Source organism: Engraulis encrasicolus, unplaced genomic scaffold (genome assembly GCF_034702125.1).
Source record: "Engraulis encrasicolus isolate BLACKSEA-1 unplaced genomic scaffold, IST_EnEncr_1.0 scaffold_51_np1212, whole genome shotgun sequence".
Taxonomy (NCBI): Eukaryota; Metazoa; Chordata; class Actinopteri; order Clupeiformes; family Engraulidae; genus Engraulis; species Engraulis encrasicolus.
Window position 1 is genome coordinate 145,717 of NW_026945830.1, and position 20,000 is coordinate 165,716.

Here is a 20,000-nt window from a genome sequence, read left to right on the forward strand (position 1 = left end):
AGAGAGAGAATGAGGACGAAGCTTGGCAGCCTTAGTGAGTGTTGAGGAGAAAGGGATGGAATGGAGAGAGAGAGAGAGAGAGAGAGAGAGAGAGAGAGAGAGAGAGAGAGAGAGAGAGAGAGAGAGAGAGAGAGACAGACAGACAGACAGAATGCGGGTAAAGGTGTTGGCAGCTTAAACATGATGTCAGGGAGTAAGGAGGAGAGAAGTAGATGGATGTGGGAGGGTGGACAGGAGGGATGGAGTGAGAGAGAGAGAGAGAGAGAGAGAGGGGAATGGAGAGAATGTGAGGTATGTTTGGTAGCATAAGGAGGATGAAGGGATAGGAATGAAGATGGAGAAGAATGAGGGGAGTGTTTTGCATGAAGAGATAGAGAGAAAGAGGAGGCATTGCAGCCTATAGGAGGAAGAGGTTGAGGAAGAGAGGGGGCGTGGAGGAAGTGAGAGGAAGATAGAGAGAGGATGGGGGAGAATGTTGGGTATGTTTTGGCATCCTAAGTAGGGAATGGAAAAAGAGGGGGATGAAAGCTTTATCAGGAGAGGAGAGGAGAGGAGAGGAGGGGGTGATGAAAGCTTTATGAGAGCAGAGGAGACGGTGCAGAAAAGACGAGGTGACAAAGCAAGGAAGAGACGAAGCGAGAAATTGGGAGACGGAGAGACAGAAAGTAAGAGGGGTGACTGCAGCAGAGAGATAGAGAAAGAGAGAGAGAGAGAGAGAGTCAGAGACAGAGAGAGTAAATATGATTGAGTAAATGAGTGAGAGAGAGAGAGAGAGAGAGAGAGAGAGTGTGTGTGTGTGTGTGTGTGTGTGTGTGTGTGTGTGTGTGTGTGTGTGTGTGTGTGTGTGTGTGTGTGTGTGGTGTGTGTGTGTGTGTGTGTGTGTGTGTGTGTGTGTGTGAGAGAGAGAGAGAGAGAGAGTGAGAGAGAGAGAGAGGGAGAGAGAGAGAGAGAGAGAGAGAGAGAGAGAGAGAGAGAGAGAGAGAGAGAGAGAGAGAAAAGAGAGAGTCTAAGAGGGGGTGACAGAGAGAGATGAACCATAAAAAAGGTTGTCAAAGAAAATTTTGAATTATATGGCGAATTCAATAGAGAGAGAGAAAGCACAGAAAAATTGTTATAGTTCTCTCGTGTGTGTGTGAGCCGCTACACTGTTTTATCGCCTAAATACATGTATATTGTTTTATCCCCCATAGAGATCAAGGAAAGGCACAGCCAAAAACACCTAGAAGGGAGACAGAGAGAGAGAGAGAGGGAGAGAGAGAGAGAGAGAGAGAGAGAGAGAGGGAGAGAGAGAGAGAGAGCAAAAGAGGGAGATTGAAATGCCTATACATTGAATGATGTGCTTACAGGGAAGGATTACAGTGAAGAGATAAAGAAGGTGAAATTACAAAATTACAGAATTACAGACACTGCAGAGATGTTAAGTATAAGATAGAAAAGCAGTTGAAGGGACAGGAAAGTAAAAGTAGAGAAGTGGAGAGGACAGACTGAAAAGGTAGAGAAGAATATGCAAGAATCAAGAAATGAGTAAACAGATAGAATGAGAGAAGTGGTGAGAGCATGTGTAACAGTGTGCTTTTATTTTCTCCTCTTTTATATATAATTACACAAAGATAGATTTTATTTTGACACACTGTTACAGTACGGTACACTTACCCTTTCCCATTTCTATGTGTAACGGAGGCTATAACTAGCAGAGGTGGCGTGGAACGTTAGTAAACCTCCCTCCCAGAGCCTCATACAGTGCCGATGCCGTTGGGCTGGGGGACTGGTCCTTTAGTTCAGCGGTATCATACTGTGCTGTGCCTCCTATTGACGGACAGTTGTAGTTGACGAGGTCACACGTTCGTGCCCCGAGGGGGGGCGAACAGGTGCAAGATGACCTCTGTCACATATGGGTGTCTACGGAGCTTCCTGCCCCCCTCCTTCTATCCCCGCTCTAATGTTTCCGTATTTCTCTGATCTATATTTCCTATCCTGTCTCTGGGAAGAGGACCATCGGGAAGAGCATCCCCAACCCCCATGGTGATCTTTTACTGTTTCAGAAGTAGTTGTTCAGATACACCGCGCTCTTCCGTGTGGTGCGTCTCCAGTTGAATAACTTGGGAGGTGAAAAAGTGGATCGCACTCGGGTTCTTCTTTTCTTCTTTTTTATTATTTACATAGCAGCAGAAGTGTAGACAAACGTTTCTGCTGTTGCCTCCGTCAGTGTCTGTCAAGAGAGACACTGACGAAGTTTCGGCTGTTGCCTTCGTCAGTGTCTCTTGGAGACACTGACGAAGGCAACAGCCGAAACGTTTGTCTACACTTCTGCTGCTATGTAAATAATAAAAAAGAAAAAAGAAGAAAAGAAGAACCCGAGTGCGATCCACTTTTTGTCTGTTTGTCTACACTTCTGCTGCTATGTAAATAATTAAAAAAAGAAGAAAAGAAGAACCCAAGTGCGATCCACTTTTTCACTTTCCGATCTTTTACTGTTTGTAATCGTCAGTAAATCATTGTGATCTGTGTCACTCATTCCGTCTTCATTCCACCATACGGGAAACACAACGCAGAGTGAAAATACGACCGATTACACATGTACTGTACATGTGACATTCTCAGGAGAGGGAGTCAGGAGTCGTATACGTCAGTCAGACCAATATATCTCCCTCTTTTGATACATAAGAGAGTGGTCATCACGTTTAGCTCTGGATGGAGAGAAGAAAAGAGAAAGAGAGAGAGAGAGAGCAACAGAGTGAGACAGACTAGTGAGACAGAGAGTGCGAGAGAGAATGAGAATGAGAGGACAAAGGGATACAGAGAGAAGGAGAGAGAGAGAGAGAGAAGAAAGGCAGAGTGTGCGTGGGTGGAGGGAGTGACGGTGTTTTTGTTGGCAGGCTCCCACATTGGCAGTAACAGCAGAGCTGAGATGAGCTTTATGGATATTGGACTACAGCAGCAGTGGTTCCCAAACTGGGGGTCGGAGCCCCTGGGGGGGTCGCGGACAAAAGGGACAGTGCATAAAAAAATCAGAAATCCACAGGTTAACAGCTAACAATTCCATAATTGGGTTAGTAACAGTATTCTCTTGTATGAGATGTACTGTATTTGCTGTCCTGTGCATTTGAAGCAATATTAGCGGACACATTATCAATGGAAAATCTAGCAATATTAATAGACAAAAAAATGCCTATTGTCCATTAATATTGCTAGAAATCCATTGCTAGGCTAAGACCACAGTGGCTGTGTGTGTGTGTGTGTGTGTGTGTGTGTGTGTGTGTGTGTGTGTGTTGGGCATAATGTCGGGTAGTCATGGCATATATATACATAGGCCTACGTATATACAAGAAGGAAAGAGGGAAACAGTAAGGGGATATGGAGAGATGACCGTCAGAGAGCTAGGCCAAATCAAATACAGGGAATGGAGGGAGGCGGAGGGGAGGAGGGGCAATAGTTTTGAAACTTATACACTATACTGCCCTACATATGATAAGTGCAGTAACTTCATATTTTGTCAAAATTGAGTTAAGACTGAAAATGGTCTTCATTACACCTCCTTGATCTTGTGACAAAGCCTTACCGCAGAAATACACCATCGGCGACGCGATTCAAGCGACAGAGTGTAGCAGCAAGCGATACAAGCGATTGAGGAGACAAGAGTATGTCCGTACAGGCAGAAGGCAAAGCATTCAAGCATTCCCATTGGCTGTGGTCACTGACCTCTATACAGTCATTGGCTGTCGCGGCTTGTCGCCGAACCGCGTCATAGAAAGTTGAAAAGATTTCAACTTCAAACTATCGCGCTCGGCATGCGAATCGCTCTATTCTCCTGAATCGCTTTTGTCTCTCGACTCAATACAAAGTCAATTACTTCCGTCGCTCGACTCGCTCTGATCGCCGCTGGTGTATTTCTGCGGTCATGGTCCAAATGTGCAGTACTTTAGAGATACTGCCATGTCAAATTTGCAGTAACTATCCAACCTAATACCAAGGATTTGAAGGCATTTTTCTCAGTTTCAATGTTGCACTTGCAGTATAGTCCTGACTGCTGAGGATGTCTTTATCATCAGCACCATGGACAGGGGCAGGCTGGCACGCGGTGGACAGTTTGCCTGAGTGTCGAGCGGGAGGGAAAAACAAGGTGAGGTGAAATGAGAAAAAGCTGAGACGAGAAAGAGTGAGTAACAATAAAGAGACATTGGGGAAAAGGAGAGGCAGCGGTGGAATGAGATATAAAAGAGAGAGAGTGTAACCGGGTGAACACACCGGCCGCGACGAGATTAAGTGTCAGAGAATCACTGGACACCAGCGATAGAAGCAACAAGAGTATAGACCGTTAGCCCCTTAATGCGCACCGTACCTCCAGTGGCACGCTGTAACTACCACAGCACTACAATACTTTGACACAACACAGGCCCTTTAGTAATGCACCACAACTTGGTCATTACCATACTGGTAACAACAAATGTATAAAGCCGCGTCTTAAGGGGTTAAAAGCAGAATGGTCAAATGGACTGCATTTATACTGTATAGCACCTTTCCACTCCTCTGAGCACTCAAAGCGCTTTACATTGTGCTTCACATTCACCCATTCACACACTGGTGGCCGTGGCTGCCACACAGTGTATCATCCTGCCACCAGGAGCATCTTGGGGTTAAGTATCTTGCTCAAGTTACACAGCGATGGAGCAGTGGTGTAGTCTACTGATTTGTAGTGGGTATACTGTATATTTGGGCATTTTTTGAAGTGGGTATACTGTGTATATTTGTGCTATTCTAAATAATGGATCAGTCAATTTTAAGTGGGTATACGGAAATCATTGATGAATGAAAGAGATTGCCTGATGAAGGTCTAGTACCGAAACGTCATTTATTAAAGAAAGAACAGCGAAATGGTCAGTGTGCGGGAGTTTCTTTAAACTATTGCTGAGTGACCCATGGTGCCATCTCCGACGCACCTGCCAGCTGAGGTGTGCGAAAAAAGCCGAAGCTATACTGAAATCCCTGAAATTTAGAAGTGGGTATACTCCGTATACCCGCGTTCTACGTAGACTACACCACTGCGATGGAGTCAGGCAGAGGGGGGCTCGAACCTGCAACCTTTGGGTTACCGAACAGCTCCTCTACCACCTGAGCTACCACTGCAAGCATTCCGACATTCCAATTGGCTGTGGCGACAGTGGTCATAGCTCCTTTGCATAATATTCGCCAAGTCCAGCTACAAACTCAAGTCGCTCAAAACGCCTCTAGTCGCCCAAATGGCTTTTGTCTCTTCTGTCGCCAGTGACTCAATACAAAGTCAATTACTTCACTTAAGTCGCGCCTGGTCTATTCGTGCCATAAGGGATAATACGCAATAGACACAGAGAGGGAAATAAAGCAGTGCTTAATTTAAGGGGGAACCAGGGGGAGCTAGCTCCGGAACCTCAGACGAGAGCTCCGGAACCCTGGATGGAACCTCATGGAAATACATCACAGATCCCCCTCGGTTGGGCGCCACCAATCCTCTGTCTGCGCTCCAGGACCTCCCGCTTGAGAAATTAAGCACTGAGATAAAGAGAGGGTGAGGAGGAGCAAGGTAAGGAAGAGGAGAACTGGGAAAGGAGAGCAGAGAGGGATAGATGGAGAGAGAGGGGGGGGGTGATGTTGAGGCGATGTAGGAAGATGATTTATTTTCTGTGCACCCACCCCTTTTATGATTTCTTGTTATGCCCCTCTTGAACTCCCCTCAGACTTCTCTAAGCCCCCTCCCCTACACACAGGCACACACAAAGACACTCAAGCACACACACACACACACACACACACACACACACACACACACACACACACACACACACACACACACACAGACACACACACACACACGCACACACGCACACACACACACACACACACACACACACACACACAGTCTCTCTCCATCCCCTTATTTACTACCACAATAGTAGCCAAAAATCTCTCTCCCTTTCTCTCTCTCTCTCTCTCTCTCTCTCTCTCTCTCTCTCTCTCTCTCTCTCTCTCTCTGCCCCAGTTTCTCTCTTTGTTGGCATGCACGTGTCTGTGTAAGTAACAGAGGAAATGATAACCAGTGAGTCCATTTTATGTTTTTTTCAGAGCGTCATCTTTTATAATAATAATAACGTAGAAGTACAATACATTGCGTTCTGTCATTGTGCTCACAGAAAAGAAGACAGAATGAGGTCTGTCTGTCTCTCTCTTTCTTTCAACTGGTCTAAAACACACACACACACACACACGCACACACACACACACACACACACACACACACACGCACACGCACACGCACACACACACACACACACCGTATTTCCCTCACTCACACAAGCACAACCCATGTGCAGTTAGTTAGGAACACACACATATACGAACAGTGACGCACACCCCAGCCGTCCACACGTACACAAAGTGACCAGTCTCCTCTGCTACCCTTCAACTCTCAACATTGCGTCTCCACTGCGTTTTGCGCCTAATTTAGGCTGCGTCGCCACGGTAGCGTTACCACGACTGCGTTACCATAGTGGCATCACCACGGCTGCGATATGAGTTACATTATGACATACAACTTCGAAATTACAAAACATACCCAGGCAAACAAACGAATCGAGAACTCAAGTACAAAAATCAAGAACCAAAACCATTTTTTTATGAATTCAACATTCAATAAATAAAACAGAGCATCTTTAAAAAATAAACTGATCATTCAGGTATTTTACAGCATTATATTAACAGGATTTTGACAGGTCATTATATGTGTATTTTTTTTAGTTTTTTATCATACCACTAATAGTCATAATAATTGTAGAAGAAAAAACAGCTATAGCAACAGCAATGACATTGATTGTTGGTTGATTTGTTGATGTCGACGAATGGAAAGACGTGTCTCATTGGATGCTGCTGAAGACTTGTCTGTCTTTGGAATCACTGATCGGTCGGATTTAGCATATTAGCTGCCTCCTACCCTTAAAGGGGTATGCCACTATTTTGGGGCTTAATACAGTTAAAATCGTTGGCCAGGGTTTATAAAGGTGGTAAAGTGTCTTATTTTTCATGTTAAGCGTTGTCTTGCTTTAAGACAAGTTAAAAGAGGGAGTATGTAGCTAAGCTAGTGAAAGTCAATGGATCACTGTAGCATGTAGCATGCTACACGGATCCATTGACTTTCACTAGCTTAGCGACATGCTCCCTCTTTTAACTTGTCTTAAAGCAAGACAACAGCTTACATGAAAAATAAAACACTTTACCATCTCTATATAAACCCTGGCCAACGATTTTAACTGTATTAAGCCCCAAAATAGTGGCATACTCCTTGAAGTAAGCCCCACCCTATCCCACAAGCCCCACCCACCCACCAACCCAACAACACCAATGAATGATTGACTTAGACTTCAGTTGATTTGTTGATTTGATTGACAGATGACATCATCATTTGTGGCTAACTACACCGCACTCCTCCTTCAACTCACATCTCACAAAATGGTTACGAGTTCTCAGGCAGTCTGTTTTTTTTTTTCGTTATTTGTTTTTGTTTGTTGTTTTCTGTTGTTATTTTCTCGGTCATCGCCACACGGTTGTTTTTTTTTACGGCAGGGGCTGGTCCTCGGTGAGCACGTGCCACTTGGCGATCTGTCGCCGCGGGTGATCGCAGATCTCCCGCCAGTGCTCGCCCTGGGTGCCCGGGGAGGCGGAGCCGAGCAGCAGCCTGCCGATGACGGGCAGGCGAGCCGACCTATCGCAGTCCAGGAGGAGCAGCTCCACGCTGGTGGCGCGCAGGTCGCCCTCGCAGGGGATGTCGAAGACGAAGAGCTCGTTGAAGACGGGGTTGGGGGCACACTTCTTCACGTGGGTCTTCTTCTTGCACACGCGCTTCTTGCCCTGGAACAGGTTGATCTTCACGTAGGACTCTGTGGAGAAGGAAAACATTTGAGTTCTCATTATGATGTCATAAGGACTTTTAACACAGACTTCTATGGGAGCTGTAGAGTGTTCCAGTAAAATTCTAGAAGAACTGGGGAAAAAAAGGAGTTAGGAAAGAGTTAAAACAACATACTATCTACTATTGGAATTTACAAAATAAAATAACTTGGTGCAGGTTGATGTTCACGTTGCACTCCGTGGAGAGGAAAAGTGTGTTAGGAAAGAGTTAAAACATACGTACAGTACAATCTATAATATTGGAATTCAGCAAAAATAATCTAAAAAATCTGCCCTGGTACAGGACTCTGTGGAGATCAAAGGGGTTTAGGAAAGAGTTAAAACTGCATCAACCAGAAAATATCTAACACATCCAATTCTACCAACGCTGCCAACAAAGTTTGGGTGTAGAATTTGTATCAGCATTACACAGGTGGTGCAACAGAGAACTATGACATGATTCGGGGTCAGGAAAGAGTTTAAAAAAAACACAGGCTTCTGAAAGTGAAAGCGAAAGCCCAACTCCAACTCCCATTGTCATTGTGACAAAGCACTCCACAGCACACAAGTGTTCACTGCACACTGCACACTGCATACAACGAAATTACATTTATGCCTCACCCGTGCGGCGGGATGGTTCCATTGCTCAGGGCATCAGTCTCAGTCATGGAGGAGGATAGGGGAGAGCACTGGTTAATTACTCCCCCCACCAACCTGGCGGGTCGGGAGTCGAACCAGCAACCTTTGGGTTACACGTCTGATGCCCTAATCGCTTACCCATGACTGCCCTTGAAGCATTCTGAAAGCATTACTAAAACTGTTTGAAAACTCCTTCCCAATCTCCCTCTCAACAGGAATCCTGCCAAAGGTGTGGAGTAGTGGATCATGATGATTCAGGGGCCCCACAGACTGTCTTGAAAAAAACAAAAAAATCGAAGTAGCAGAAAAATCCTTCCCCTTCCCCTTCGCCCCCGTCCCAGCATGAGGAGTAATACATTGTACTCTCATTGGGAGCACTGCCAAGAGGGATGGGAGAAGGCGGCTGGTGAAGGGGTTGGTGTACATTCGTAGATTGGGGGGATTCAGAAGACCCACAGAGAATTATGACTCAGGTGGGAAAAAGTCCAAAACTATTTTTCTTTCTTTCCTCCAGACACAAATATATAAATATATAATAAATATATAATAAAAATCTACCACCATGTTGTAATTGGATATTTGCAGTGGCCCAGACAGGTCTCTCTGGGTGGCCGTGTATAATCTCTGGATAGTCGACTCTGTTCCATGGGGGGGGGTTGGGGTTGGTTGCTCCCCTGGCCCCCCATGCCTACACACACACACACACACACACACACACACACACACACACACACACACACACACACACACACACACACACACACACACACACACACACACACACACACTCACTTCTCTTGTCACTGCTGTGGGTGTAAATGCTGCGTACTGTACGTCCCCTATGGCTTGACTGGAAGCCAATATTGACTAATCTTCTGGGCTGGGTTCCCATAATCTGACGAGCATGCCAGTGTGTGTGTGTGTGGCTGACTTTGTGTGTGTGTGTGTGTGTGCGTGCGTGCGTGTATTTGTGGTCCAGACGCTGGTGTAATAGTGGAACGGTGTGTCCAAAGTGGAAAACACAGCCTCAGTTTACAGAGAGTGTCTAACAAGTCATATACTTGAAGCAGGCATCAAGGAAACGCGTAATAAACTGCAACAGCTAGACAGGCCACTCTCAAGAACACTTGTCAAGAAACCTGACAAGCTGAGTTATGACTCAATAGGCTTTTAAAGGTTAGATCTGTGCTGCTTTCAAAATTGGACATATCAAATGTCCCTCAGGCAGCAACGTTTTATGCATTCGCCAAATAGATTTGGAAATGCTTCGCAGAGATGAGACGAATAAGTCTGACGGGATTTGGATCTTAGTGGCTCATTCTGTCAAAAGTCACCTTGAAGGCACCCAAACCCACTATATCCAATGTAACGAAGACCCAATTCTGAGCCCCCTCTCTCCCTGGGCCTGGGAAAAAATGACCCTTTTGCCCACCCCTGTTGGGCATTCCTTGCTTGCAGCCTCCCAATGCCCCCCCCCCCTTAAAAAAAGTATTTTTTCTCAGTTTGTGAGGGTTTTCATCAGTTTTGACAGTTAATTATTTTACCAGCAGAGCACTTAGTGCACTGTATGACTACGGTAGCGTTGGGTTGGCCAGCCCCGATGGTATTGTATTTTAAATGCTGCTGAGTTTAATGATCTGCCCGAGATAAAAGCTTCTGCTAAATGAAGCCTAATGCAATGCAATCCGTCTCTCTCTGCATACTGGCTAGTTCTCACTGTGTTTTTCGTAGAGACTGCTGAGCTGTGTCTTGCTAAGTAGTGTGCTGTCTTTTGCTCTGTGGTGTGCACAGAGTTGTATAAAGTCGAAGTAGAAGTACTCTTACACAATGTAATTACAACACTACATGCTCTCTTACTGGGCGAATAGACTGGCCACGACGAGATTCAAGCGCCAGCCAGAGAATCGCTGCTGTGCAGCAAGAGTATGTCCGCTAAAAGCAGAATGCAAGCATTCCAACATTGCCATTGGCTGTGGCAGGTTCATTTGCATAACATTGCCTGGTGTTCAACTACAAACTGTCGCTCTAGTCGCGCGAATCGCCTCTAGTCGTTCGAATCGCTTTTGTCACGCGTCTCAATACAAAGTCAATTACTTCCGTCGCTGGAATCACTCATGTGGCGCTTGGTCTATTCGTGCCTTTATATTCTAATTACATAGTCAGGGGTGACAGTAGAATTGATGGACTCAAAATAATTTTGTGCTTCTCATCCCCACCATAGCTGGAGCTCTCTTTATGGTGTGGTTTGATGTCTTCTTATGTGGTGCATCTCTCTTGCATTCTCCTAACCCAGTCAGTTACTGATAAACATTATAGAACCCTCTTTATGTCAACCACATAAGAGCAATGTACTATGTAGGTCCCTGTGAAGCCAGCATGTCATCATGCATTGCGTATACGTAGATGACACGCTGATTTGAACCGACTATCGCATGTGTCCAGTATGCCTTAGCAAGTTAAGGCGTGCTCCACAACGCCCTGTGACAGGTTAGGTTTAGGGATGGTTTAGGTTTGGGCACAATTTAGCTAGAAATTCGCCAAATTATGCTGTTCTTGGCAAAAGTAAAGCAGCAGAAACATTGCTTTACTGACAGGTTAGGTTTAGGGATGGTTTCGGTTAAGGCACAGCAAAGCATATTTGCGTTTAGCAACAGAAATGCTCTGTGACGAAAGACAATTACCGCCACGGCAGGCAACCATGTGCAAACCTTGTCACGTGTCAAAAGTGCATGAAAGCGCTTTACCGTTGCGTCTGAGGAGTATGCGTTAACTTCAAAAGGAGTCACACCAACACACCGAATGCACTACCGTGCGATACATACGCTAAAATATGATGACAGCCTCGTGAGTCTACATGTGTCCTGAATCATCCTCATCTGCCATACAACCCCCTCATCAACTCACACTCCCCCATTGGCAGCACAATTCACAAGCAATACAACTTTGGTGGGGTACATTCACTGTAAAACATTGCACACCAGTTTAACGTAAAAAGGTAAGTTGCCCTGCTGCCTTGGGTTTGAAAGTTAACTCGACTCAAGGCTTAGCTCAATTAAAGGCTTTCTCAAGTTGAGTTAACTTACAAACTCAAGGCAGCAGGGAAACTCACTTTTTTACATTTAACTGGCTGCAATGTTCTAAAGTGTTCTCTCTATTATTTTCTGGATTCTACTGTGTTCCCTGTTCTTACAGGGTTCCTCTGGTTCGCTCACCTGAGGGTCCTCCGTTGTCGCTCTTGGGCAGGTGTCGGGCCTTGAGAACCACCACGGTGAGAACGCTGGTGGTGGACTGGTAGCACAGAGACAGCAGTAGCTCCCCCCGACCAGCGCTCCTCTGGAACACAGAACACGGAACATAGAACACAGGAATTAGAACGGCACACAGTGACTATGGAATTAGCAGCGCTTTACGTAGAACTCAGAATTAGAACGGCAAACAGTGACTATGGAATTAGCAGCGCTTTACGTAGAACTCAGAATTAGAACGGCAAACAGTGACTATGGAATTAGCAGCGCTTTAGAACTCAGAATCAGAATGGCAGTGGCTATGGAATTGGCAGTGCTTTAGAACTCAGATTATGATGGCAAAAGTGATATTATAAATATCACTCCTGTAAAAAAAGAAGACATGAAAGAAGAGAAAATGAAACACAGAACATGAACACAGATTCAGAATGTACCCATGGAATTGGAACTCCTACAACACAGAATAGATAACAGTAGGCAAAAATATTTTTCGAAACAGTAGTTGGGACTTTTTTTCCAAAGAAAATAAAACAAAACAAAACATTCATGGTGTGTGCGTTTCAACATTAGTCTGGTCCACTTTAGCTGTGAACTGGTTAATTACCCAGAATCTATTAGTGCAGTCCCCAGATCTTAATGTTTATTGATATTGACGGTAATGGAATGAATTGGCAAGCTGGACAGGACAGGAAAACTGTCCTCTGGCTCCGTCGGCAAGCTTCAATTTACAGTAAGCCTCATCCGGCAATTGAGTCATTCAGGAAGTCTACAGTGTGTTTGACGTCAACGAGCCTTTATCACAACCTCTTCACTCAGCTCAAGCTGTCACATATACATAAACACTGTTGCATCACACGCTGAAGTACTCAGTGGGTAATTTAACATGTTAAAGTGATACTGTCCCATTTTTGGAAATAAGCTCATATTAAACCTCCCCTTGAGTTAAATAGTTGAGGTTTACCTGTCTCCTGTATTTTCAACCGTTCTCTGAGTCTGGCAGTGCAAATTTTACCTCCATGCTAGCAGTTAACATTGAGTCCTATGAGACCAGCTGGCGGCTAACTGGTCTCATAGGACTCAATGTTAACTGCTAGCTTGGAGGTAAAATTTGCACTGCCGTACCCAGAGAACGGATGAAGGTGTAGGACAACGGTAAAACCCTATGATTTAACTCAAGGGGAGGTGTAAAATAAGCTTATTTCCAAAAATGGGACAGTATCACTTTAAGACTCGGCATAATGAACGCCGTATTACTATTGCTTTTACCTGAATGGCAATGACTAAGGCATACATAGAGCATTACTAAAGGACTTGCGCTATGTCATAGTGGTGTAGTAGACTATGGTAGTTAACTTTTCAATGACTATTAACCCCTTAGCACAGCACCTATGTTATAACCTTACTGTCACCAAAATTGTAACGTCTATGTCTTAATCTGTTACTTAACCCCTATAAGTTTGTTGTTACCAGTATGGTAATGACCAAGTCGTGGAGCATTACTAAAGGGCCTGTGTTGTGTCATAGTACTGTAGTGCTATGGTAGTTACATTTCAATGATTATTACAGTGTGCCACTGGAGGTACGTCGCGCATTAAGGGGCTACAGCACTCTGCACTGTCATAGCAATGTTGTTATGAGGTAGTTGAGTATTTTCAGCAAATAGTGAATGGGCCCGCCGGCGCCCCCATCTGCAGTAAGAGGCCACAGCACTCCACTGGTGGCACGGTGTGCATTATGGGGCATGCAGTGGTGTAGTCTACATAGAACGCAGGTATACGCAGTACAGTATACCCACTTCAAAATTTCAGGGATTTCAGTATACTCACTTAAAATTGATTGATACATTATTTAGAATAGCACAAACATATACAGTATACCCACCTAAAAAATGCTCAAATATACAGTATACCCACTTCAAAAAAGTAGACTACACCACTGGCTGCATGAAATATGGAATTAGAACAATATAGAGTGGTATATTAGTAAATATGCTGTATATGTTATACAAAATATGTCTGCTGCAGAATATGCTATAAGTGTGGAATAAGCAAGTATGGACGCGGGCTCATTAAATAACCACATTTTCGTCTTGTTTTCTCTTCTGCTTTTGTGTGCTTGTGTGTGGGTTGGATTTTTCTAGAAAGATGTAGAAAGTCTCTCTTTGTAAAACATGAAACTGAGCTTGCACTGACTAATCAGAGGCAGAGCAGAGCACACAGCTCTCTAATGATGCAGAACACAAATGTGTGTGTGTGTGTGTGTGTGCGCGCGAGTGTGTGTGCGCGCGCATGTGTGTGTGTGTGTGTGTGTGTGTGTGTGTGTGTGTGTGTGTGAGAGAGAGAGAGAGAGAGAGAGAGAGAGAGAGAGAGAGAGAGAGAGAGAAAGAGAGAGAGAGAGAGAGTGTGTGTGTGTGTGTGTGTGTGTGTGTGTGTGTGCGTGCGTGCGTGCGTGTGTGTGTGTGTGTGTGTGTGTGTGTGTGTGTGAGTGTGTGTGTGTGTGTGTGTGTGTGTGCGTGCGTGCATGCGTGTGCATGTGATTCACCCCAGTAAGCAAATTAGTGTTTCAGCCTGGCTGAGTCTTCCTCCTGCACATCACACCAGCCAACCACTGAGCACGCTCACCAGAATTACATTATTATTCCCTCGTTAATATTCCCATCCTACTGGGTGTGTGTGTGTGTTTGTGTGTCTGTGTGTGTGTCTCTGTGTGTGTGTGTGTGTGTGTGTGTGTGTGTGTGTGTGTGTGTGTGTGTGTGTGTGTGTGTGTGTGTGTGTGTGTGTGTGTGTGTGTGTGTGTGTGTGTTTGGTTGTGTGTTTGGTTGTGTGTGTGTGTGTGTGTGTGTGTGTGTGTGTGTGTGTGTGTGTGTGTGTGTGTGTGTGTGTGTGTGTGTGTGTGTGTGTGTGTGTGTGTGCGTGCGCGCGTGTGTGTGGGGGGGCGCGTGTGTGCATGCACCTGTGTGTGTGTGTGTGTGAGTGGGTGTGAGTGTGTGTGTGTGTGTGTGTGTGTGTGTGTGTGTGTGTGTGTGTGTGTGCGTGTGTGTGTGTGTGCCTCTCTATGTGCGTGTGTGTACAATATTCTCAGCCCACAGGGCCTATTTAGCATATGAAGGTTTTTCAGGGTTTCTTTGGCACCTTCAGAGGTTTTAGTACTTTGTGTGAGGGGATGATTGCATTTGGAGTTGTATTGCAGCTCTTAACTTGTGCAGGACGCTTAGTATTACTAATTTGTTCGAGTGATATTCAAATGTGCTATGCAAACGCAGGATTTGTTTCGATGCTTGTGCTTTCCATGGTTCAAATGCACGGTGGTACATTGTTGTGATGTTGGGATGAGACTAATGACGCACCCCTAGCACCCCCACTTCCCACGGCTAGTCACTAGTCAACACATGTGATGTTTTTGTGTGTTTTGTGCCTCTTAACTTGGTGTTTTAACACCAAAGGTAACTTTGTATAGAGCTTGAAAGTCCCGCCCCTTAGTTCCGCATTTCACAGGACCTAAGCTGACCATCTAACAACATGGTAGCGAGTAAATATCTTCCGATCTCAGTGATTATATGCGCTGGGCTACAAATATGCTGTTTAAGAGGCTAGATAAAGATTATTCATACAGAAGTATCAATGTTTTGTTCCGAGGCCGTCTGCATGAAAAATGTGAATGAACACAGTTTTCTAAAAAGTTTAGGAGTTCGTACGAAAAATTAAACAAAAATATCAGAAACAACATATTTGGAGCTCGTGGCACAACACGGAGGGGATCGAAATATCATTTTAATAACACCATTGGATTACATGCTTCGATTTTCAGCTAAAAACGCAGCTGAGGTCCCATGAAATCGGGGAAAGTGACGTCACTTTCAAGCTCTATAAGAAGAATACAAGGACTTTGTGCTTGTATATGAAGCTTTGTATACGAGAACCTTGCATGCAAATGCTTGTTTTGTTTGTACTAGGAGACACTGTATGTGTTATGGAAACATGTCTTGTGCAACGGTCCACTGTTTGCATTGTGAGCCATTTAACTTTTGTTTCATTTAGTTTTAACACTAGCCAGGAAATATCACATGAGCAAAATGCATAAAAAAGAGTAAAAATAATGTCATTGTATTTTCGGTGGAATTTCATCATCGTCAGAAGATAAAAGTATCATAATCAAAGAAATCCAATAGCGTAAAAGACACAATGGGCAGACTTCACAAATAAAATTTTGAGCTGGTTTTGCAACACATGTGACGTCTTCAAAAGAAATCCAGGCCACTTATTGTTGAGTCGACGCGCCCTTTTGTGTACAGAACAATGAGATACAAAAGACTGCCTGGTGCAGTAACACACAGGAGCTAGACACACAAGACAGATACACACACACACACACACACACACACACACTCTCTTTCTCTCTCTCTCTCTCTGTCTCTCACACACACACTGCCTTCGTCATCATGGCTGTAGCCAAGAGATCATATGATGTTGCCATGGAAATGGGCTGCAAGGTTCTGCCTCTCCTCCTCTTTGCCAGGGGGAGGATGTGTGATGTGGCGTTGTGTGTGTGTGTGTGTGTGTCTGTGTGCGAGCGTGTGTGTGAGAGAGAGCGTGTCTGTGTGAGCAAGTGTGTGCGTGTGCATGCCTGTGTGTGTGTGTGTGTGTGTGTGTGTGTGTGTGTGTGTGTGTGTGTGTGTGTGTGTGTGTCTGTGTGCGAGCGTGTGTGAGAGAGAGAGCGTGTCTGTGTGAGTAAGTGTGTGCGTGTGTGTGTGTGTGGCTTTGGTTGCAACTCTGTGCATGCATGTGTGATGAAGTAATGTACTGATTGTATGCCTTGTGTGCCTGTTAATGTGATGTTTGCATGCCTGTCTCTGTGTGTGTGCGTCTGTGTGTATGTGTGTAATTAGTGTGTCCATGTGTATGTTTTGTGTTCTTGTTGATGTGTGCATGTGTGTGTGTGTGAAAGCCCATTGGGAAACTCCAACTCCCATTGTCATTGTGACACAGCACTCCACAGCATACAAGTGAACAGTGCACACAACAAAATTGAATTCATGCCTTACCCATGCAAGGGGACAGCCCTCAATGGCGCCCCATGGGGAGCAGTGCGGCAGGACGGTACCATGATCAGGGTACCTCAGTCATGGTGGAGAATGGGCGAGAGCACTGGTTAATTACTCCCCTCACCAACCTGGCGGGTCGGGAGTCGAACCTGCAACCTTTGGGCTACAAGTCTGACGCCCTAACCGCTTACCCATGACTGCCCGTGTGTTCTCTGCGCTACTGTAATGGCAGCTGGCTAATGTTCTGTTATGGCGGCCGTGACATTAGGAAGCTACTCAGAAACCAGATCATCATCATTATCATCATCATCATGCTGTATCTGCTCTATTACATTTCCTGCCACTGTCTATCTGTCTATCTATCTGTCTCTCTTTCTATCTCTCTCTCTCTCTCTCTCTCTCTCTCTCTCTCTCGCTCCTGTTTTTCTTCCTCCCCTCTCTCTTTGTGTGTGTGTGCGTGCGCGCGTGTGTGTGTGTGCGTGCGTGCGTGCGTGCGTGCGTGTGTACGGCATGCGTGCACACGTGTGTGTGTGTGTGTGTGTGTGTGTGTGTGTGTGTGTGTGTGTGTGTGTGTGTGTGTGTGTGTGTGTGTGCGTGCGTGCGTGCGTGCGTGCGTGTGTGTGTGTGTGCCGACTGCATTCATTATGAAGACTCTGGTTGATGACTGGCTTTGACATCGCCTGAATCTTAATGTTGTTTGGGTCTACTGAGCATCATCTGGTCCTCCCCAAGCTAACAACTCACTCAAAAACACAGCATACACACACTATTCCTCTAATTATATTGCTCTCTCTCTCTCTCTCTCTCTCTCTCTCTCTCTATCTATCTGTGTTTCTCCCCTTCTGTGTCATCTCTCTCTCTCTCTCTCTCTGTCTCTGTCTCTCTCTCTCTGTCTCATCTCTCTCCCACCTCTCTCCTCACTCTCTCTCTCGACTGAATGTTCTCTCTCTCTCTCTCTCCTTCTCTCTTTACCCTGTTTGACTTTCTTCTGTGTCATCTCTCTCTCTCTCTCTCTCTCTCTCTCTCTCTCTCTCTCTCTCTCTCTCTCTCTCTCTCTCATATCTCTCATCTCTCTCTCTCTCTCTCTCTCTCTCTCTCTCTCTCTCACCCACACACACTCACACAAGATGTCGAGAGGCCTGACTGTTCTTGCTCTCTCGCTTCTTTCCCCCTTTACCCTGTTTGACAGGAATTTCTACTGAGATGAATAGCAGTCGATGGCTCAAAAGGCCCGCTGCCTATTTGAGGTCATACAATATTTAAGGCCATCAACCTCCCGTCTTGTTCTTCTCTCTGGGTTAGATTGGGTGGCATTTCAGTCGTTTTTTTATTGACACACACCATAGGTGCAGTGCACACATGCACACACAATATACACATGTATGTGGCTGGACACACACACACACACACACACACACACACACACACACACACACACACATACAGAGAGAGAGAGACACACACACACACACACACACACACACACACACACACACTGGGGTGTGGTCCGGCTGGCATTGCTCTTAGCAGACTGATTATCGATTTCATCTCTCGTTGCACCAGCAAGAGACGGAAAGAGAGAGGAGCGAGAGGAGAGGGGATGAGATAGGAGGAGAGAGAGAGGATGGGAAAGGGAGAAGAGAGAGAGAGAGAGAGAGAGGGGGGAAGAGACAGAAAGGGAGACAGAGAGATGGAGAGAGAAAGCAAGAGAGAGAGAACTAGGGAAGAGATGGAGAAAAAAGGGCTTAAACAGGGTGCAGGGGTATAGAAAGAGAGGGAGAGAGAGGATAGATGGATAGAAAGGAGTGGACAGATGAAGAGAGAGAGAGAGAGAGGGGGGAAGAGACAGAAAGGGAGACAGAGAGATGGAGAGAGAAAGCAAGAGAGCGCATCGGGAGAAGAGAGGAACGAGAGAGAGAGAGGCAGAGAGAGGGGGGGTAAAGAGAACAATCAGATACGTAGTTGAAACCGAACCCTAATGGGGGGGTAATATGGCATGACCGCACTCTATCAGTGTAATCTAGACCAGGCCAATCCCCAATACTACTCTACTATGGCCTCACTGACTGCTAAATCCAATAACCCACATCTGTACCACACTATCACACACACACACACACACACACACACACACACACACACACACACACACACACACACACACACACACACACACACACACACACACAGCACGACACAAAACACACACAACACCCAACAGCACACACACACACACACACACTACTATGGCCTCAGTGACCGTTAAACCCAATACTCCACATCTGTACAGCTATCTGAAATACGAGTATCCTTCTAATGTTACTACAAAGCACTTCAGACTGTCTGTTATAATAGTAATAATAGTTATATCAGGTCTGTAGATTTCAGATCGAGGTTTATCAAAAGACATTTGGCAAACTAAAGAATTAGACTCAAACATCAGGAAGCTGTACAATCTGTGTAATCTATCTGTAAGTGAGGAGACGTAATGCATTTAAACATCGAAACAGATATCAAGACCGACATACAAGTATCCTTCGACGACCTCAGTAACCACAAAAATCAAACACACTCAACATCTCTCTATCTGTCCGACATACGAGTATGCCTTCACTGTTGCTACATCACTGTTTAGGCCGTAGGGTTTGTTTAATATGAGAGCATTAGACTTCAGATCAAGGACAATAAACAGGGCCCTGCATGCCGTGGTCTAACACTGAGTTATTATGCCGGCGACCCGGGTTCGAATCCGGCCTGGGTCATTTGCTGATCCTTCCCTGTTCATCTCTCCCCACCTATTTCCTGTCTCTCCACTGTACTGTTTTTTTCTTTTTTAAATGATAATCAAACAATATTTGGCAATTAAAAGAGATCAAGAAAGCATCAGGACAGGAGTCAGGAGACTTAACAATCTGTACACCATGTGCAGGTAAGGAAATGTTATATTGTGCATTTATATGTACATAGTAGCATAAAGAGTTCACTGTCCAAAGTGTTGCATAAGAAAATGCAATACAGTAAATGGACAAAAACATACCGTCACATTTAACAAATGGTCTTATCCAAAGCAACTTACAAATAATGCCAATAAAAACAGACTTAAGTGATATACTTACAGTAAATGAGGCACAAGACTGGCGTACAAATATCCTGTCTACTAT

At 45.1% G+C, this 20,000-nt stretch overlaps 1 protein-coding gene across 1 annotated transcript in view; it reads right to left on the reverse strand.

Annotated features, from left to right (window-relative positions):
• Positions 1-7,397: 7,397 nt before the first annotated feature.
• Positions 7,398-20,000, reverse strand: part of syt4 (synaptotagmin IV) — a 17,189-nt gene continuing 4,586 nt past the window's right edge. The window contains exons 3-4 of the mRNA XM_063193673.1: positions 11,766-11,886; positions 7,398-7,904 (exon numbers count right to left, since the gene is read on the reverse strand). Coding sequence (XP_063049743.1) covers positions 7,582-7,904; positions 11,766-11,886 — 444 coding nt within the window. The 3' untranslated portion in view covers positions 7,398-7,581. The remainder of the gene's footprint in view (positions 7,905-11,765; positions 11,887-20,000) is intronic.